Source organism: Archocentrus centrarchus, chromosome 23 (genome assembly GCF_007364275.1).
Source record: "Archocentrus centrarchus isolate MPI-CPG fArcCen1 chromosome 23, fArcCen1, whole genome shotgun sequence".
In the NCBI taxonomy this organism is placed as follows: Eukaryota; Metazoa; Chordata; class Actinopteri; order Cichliformes; family Cichlidae; genus Archocentrus; species Archocentrus centrarchus.
The window spans coordinates 16,425,626-16,430,131 of record NC_044368.1 but is presented as its reverse complement, the minus strand read 5'-3'; the positions used below and the strand labels follow the sequence as shown (position 1 = coordinate 16,430,131).

The 4,506-nt window shown below is 40.9% G+C and overlaps 1 protein-coding gene across 1 annotated transcript; it reads left to right on the top strand.

The window, feature by feature from the left end:
- The first annotated feature begins 205 nt into the window (after nt 1–205).
- Nucleotides 206–2,241, top strand: LOC115773478 (cyclin-dependent kinase inhibitor 1B-like). The gene is made up of 3 exons (XM_030720230.1): nt 206–694; nt 1,083–1,244; nt 1,562–2,241. The coding sequence occupies exons 1-2, from the start codon at nt 289–291 to the stop codon at nt 1,229–1,231; spliced, it is 555 nt and encodes a 184-aa protein (XP_030576090.1). The 5' UTR covers nt 206–288; the 3' UTR covers nt 1,232–1,244; nt 1,562–2,241.
- The last annotated feature ends 2,265 nt before the right edge of the window (nt 2,242–4,506 follow it).

The window sequence follows — 4,506 nt, the reverse complement described above, 5'->3', positions numbered from 1 at the left end:
AGCTCTCCTCTAAACGCCATGTTTGTTCTCATGACTTGATGTGTTTTCATCTGCCTTACTACGGAGCTGACAGGAGTGGCTCTGTTAAATCCCCTCCGTGCGCCTTTGGAGACGCTTTCTTTCCCCATCTCCAATATTTTTGCGCGATTTGGATGATACGCGCGGAGCATGCATGCATCATTCCTGTGACTTTCCGTTTGAAGGGAATACTATTTTGGAAGCAGCGCTTTGAAAGGTTTTACTTCGAGCTCCTGTGTGTGTTTTTTTCCTTGTCATATATGCAGCAAAATGTCAGATGTTCGCCTTTCTAATGCGAGCCCAGTGGAGAGGGTGGATGCGCGGCAGCAAGACAGCGTCAGACCGTCGGTTCGCAGAAATCTTTTCGGTAGACCTGACCCGGAGGAGATACGCAGGGATGCGGAGATTTCGGTGCAGGAAGACGTGCAGCGTTTTAGGGCGACATATGATTTCGATCCGGTCGAACACAGGCCGCTCACTCCGCGCAGTTATGCCTGGGTGACAGACGACGACGCACCGGAATTTTATCGCAGACAGCCCCACGGGAGACTGTCGCCCCAGCGAAGGAGCGACTTACCCGGAGATAACAACCGACAGAATAACGACAGTGATGAAAGGCCGTCAGGTCGCCAACCGGGCAGAAACGGTTCGCGGAAAAGACGTGCAGAACCTGCAGGTGAGAGCTGGTCGTTAGACCTGGCATTTTTTTTTTTTTTAATGATTTCGCAGAGCTGCGCGTCTCTGTGGAGCTGCGCGTCTCTGTGGAGCCAGTCACTCGAAGCAGCATTTGTGTCTGTGGTTCAGTCATAGGCTGCCATCGGTTGATCACCGTGTTATCTGAGTTGTTATTGAAGGTAAAACTCTGGAGGATAACTGCTTCTAAGAACCAAACACGCCACATTGCATTTTGCACAGTTTCCTTTTCTGTCACACTCGAGCTGCTGCTCGTCTACGCAGAAATTTGCTGCCTGTCGAGTTGTGCAGGTGGCTTTTAAAAATGTACGCGCAGCTCCGCACAACAACATCCTGATAACTTTTCTGCGTGCCCCCTCCCCCCCCGACAGATTCTTGCTCCACCGAGTGTCCAACTAAAAGGTCGCGTAGTAGCGATGGTGATGATGACGACGACAAGTCGGCTGGTGCAGGAAGTCAGACGATAACAGCCGCGGAGGAGAGACCTGGCAGAGCCGAGGGCAGCGCGGAGCTTCAGTGAGAAACAGCGCCAGGTTAGAGCTCACTGTCGGTGGTTTGAACGGATAATAACCCAGCATGTTGTTTTCCAGTGTGTCCAGTTAATCCTACTGTGTTACTGTGCGCATCAGATATATATATATATATATATATATATATATATATATATATATATATATATATATATATATATATATATATATATATATATAATTTGTGTGTGTGAGAGAGAGGGAGAACCTTCCACAATCTTTAAAAGTATGACTGGCCACCGTTTGTGCGTGCATGCCTGCATGAACTGCCTTTTCAATTGCACCATTCAACAGCCCCGTTTCCTCTTTCTGTCCCACAGAGCGGAGAGACCTGTTGCTGGTGGAATACTGTAGCTTTTCTCATCATCTGACAGAGGGGAGAGATTTTTATTATTATTATTTTTTTGTTGTTGTTTGTTTTTAAAGCAACCTTTTCCTACATAAGGGAGGAGGAGAGGCTGCACAAGCACTGAATATGTACACTATCAAGTTTTGGCACTCATTAATTAATTTGCCTCAGAAGCAGCAGACAATGTAGCATTGTGCAAATTGATTTTTGCTCATTTCTTTTGTATCTACTACCTATGTTTGAGATGTAGCACATAAAAAAAAGCATGTTATGCTTTTCATACTTTTTGTTAAATGTGTTTAAATGTGTGTGAATTTGACATGGGAAGTTGCAGTGCAATTTCCAACAGAGAAATATTATTTTTGTTATAGTGGTCGTTTGTATCATTATTCAGGTAATTGATATAATTGAAAAAAATATATAAATGATAAATGCAGATTTTAAAAAGTCAGGGTTATGTGGAAACAAAATGTCTTCACTTTTTCTATGGCTTTATTCTCCCAGTGTTTAACATGTTTGTTATCTTTGAAGGCCCAGATGACCACACTGTAAGTTGAGGTCCATCTAACTGGGAATAGCCATGATAGATAAAGTTTACATTCAAATCATGTATCCCTGTTTCCCAGGTTTATGTTATTATTTTTTTTTAAGGGGGGGAAGGGGGGGGGGGGGCTCAAAGTTTGTGCCTTTTTCTCTGTGTGAGGGGTGGGATGGGAGGGTGGCTAAAACTGCTGAGCAATATCCAACCAAAATTTTTTTTTTTCCAGTATTTGCTAATAATCCTAAGAGTCAGCTTTTACTTTGAAATTAGGTAAGTTCATATAATATTTACTTTTAGGCTGCATCCCTCCCCTTAATAAGTAATACATGTGGTCCACGTTAGCATAGATAGACTATGTTAAAAATCACTGGGCCTTTTTTTATGCAAATATGTGAATCAAAGATTTGTCTTGTGGTGTGAAATTCATGTGGAACATGTAATTGCACTATTCATTTCTCATTTTAGTGAGGGCAGAAAAACAAAGTGACACCACTTCACTCGGTGTAAAACTTTGAAGTGTACCTGTGTGCCTCTTTTTTTCTTTTTTTTTTCTTTTTTTTGAAAAACACTGAAAAATTATACTAACTTATTTATATTATGTTTTTTTTTTGTCTTTTTTTTTTTGTCTTTTTTCCTGTGGGTGTGTGTGTATAGGCTCCCAAAGCACCATTTTTGCATTGTTTTTTTGTAAATATATATTTTTCATTATTGTTTTTAAGATAAATAAATAAAATAGCAAAACTGAGCCTAATAATGATTTTATACCTTGTGTGTTTTTTTTTTTAACCCTATTTTCTTCAAATGCAGCTTAATTAATTAAAAGCAGTGCTTGTATGGTGCAAACATTTTGATTGCAAAGCCACTCCACCCTCCACAAACACACAAAGTTTAGTGATCCACCCATGTAAACTACAAGACTGATCATAGTAATTATAGTCTTAGGCACAGACCTGGTGCATTACCACATTGGAGAATAATTGTTCCTTTCAGTGTGAGGAATGACAAAGCAGCTATAGCTACACAATAAGAAACAGTCTAATCCCTCAGTGAAGAAGTATTTGCCACACTATAGTGATGCTTCAGACATGTTTTTTTTTTTTTTAACTTAACTATTAAATAATATGCAAACATGAACTCTACTTCCTATCTAGCGACCGTTCAGTAAGGTTTAATAAACTTGTATACTGCATGCTGCAGGACTAAATCCCTTACGCTGTGTGAGGCTCGAGTGCAGGGACGGCAGCAGAGTGCAGGCTGCGACTACCCTCCAGTGTTTTCAGCCGAGCTCTGCCTCTAAAGTTGAAAACAACAAGGGTATGTCCTGAGGAAAAGAGGGAGAGAAAAAAAGTTTTTAAGTTATTGGCTTTCCCTGTCTCCAATCACAGCACAGAGAAGAAAAGCAGACCACTTAGGAGCCAGCCAGTCAGATAGCTGTGGGAGGGAGCTTGGGACAGAACAGGCTGTTCTTTTCATAAGACACACACCACCCAATTAGTTTCATTGGCTGACTCTTTCCTGTTGATACCAGTGTGTAGGAGTCAAACAGAGTGAGTGAGAGAGACAGTTTTCCCTATGATATACTGGCTGTGAATTTCTGTAGTAATTTTGAGTGAGCTCGTGGCCTTCTGTTAACTTTTACAGGATTGTGATATTTTAATGCATATGCATGTGTTGCTTTTGATCATAGACCTCGATTTGCACTATAACTTTAAACTGCATCAGCATTAACATAATATAATTTTGCACTTTGAGGAAGTTCTCACTGATGTTTCCCCTGGTCCTGCGTATTTTAACTTTTGTGTGTGTGTGTGTGTTGATTTGGATGTTAACAGTTTAATAAGCACTTAACAGTTCTGTCATAACTGACCTGTTATAATCACTCTTTGAACCACTACCTTTTCTATTTCCTAAAAATAGGTTTTTGTGTTTTTTACTAAATTATTTTCCACACATTTTACCCCAAATATCTCCAAATTTGTTATCCACACGCAGTCTTGAAAAAAAAAATTCACATTGTATGAAAAACTAAGCACACCCCGTGATTCAGTAGCTTGTAGAACCACCTTTAGCCGCAATAACTTGAAGTCATTGTTTTCTGTATGACTATCAGTCTCTCACATCTTTGTGGAGGACTTTTGGCCCACTCTGCAGCATTGCTTCACTTCATTGAGGTTTGCGGGTACTCCTTTATGCACAGCTCTCTTAAGATCCCACCACAGCTTTTCAGTCAGGTTGAGGTCTGGACTTTGACTGGGCCATTGCAGCCCATTGATTTCCTTTTTTCAGCCATTCTATTTTAGATTTGCTGCTGTGCTTGGGATCATTGTCCTAGTGCGTGACCAAGTTTGAGCCAAGCTTTAGCTGTCAGACAGATG

Excerpts from the sequence above, each read along its gene's own strand:
- LOC115773478 (XM_030720230.1), top strand. The coding sequence starts at position 289 with ATGTCAGATGTTCGCCTTTCTAATGCGAGCCCAGTGGAGAGGGTGGAT. Across the intron at positions 695-1,082 it reads AAGACGTGCAGAACCTGCAG|ATTCTTGCTCCACCGAGTGT; the intron begins GTGAGAGCTGGT and ends CCCCCCCGACAG.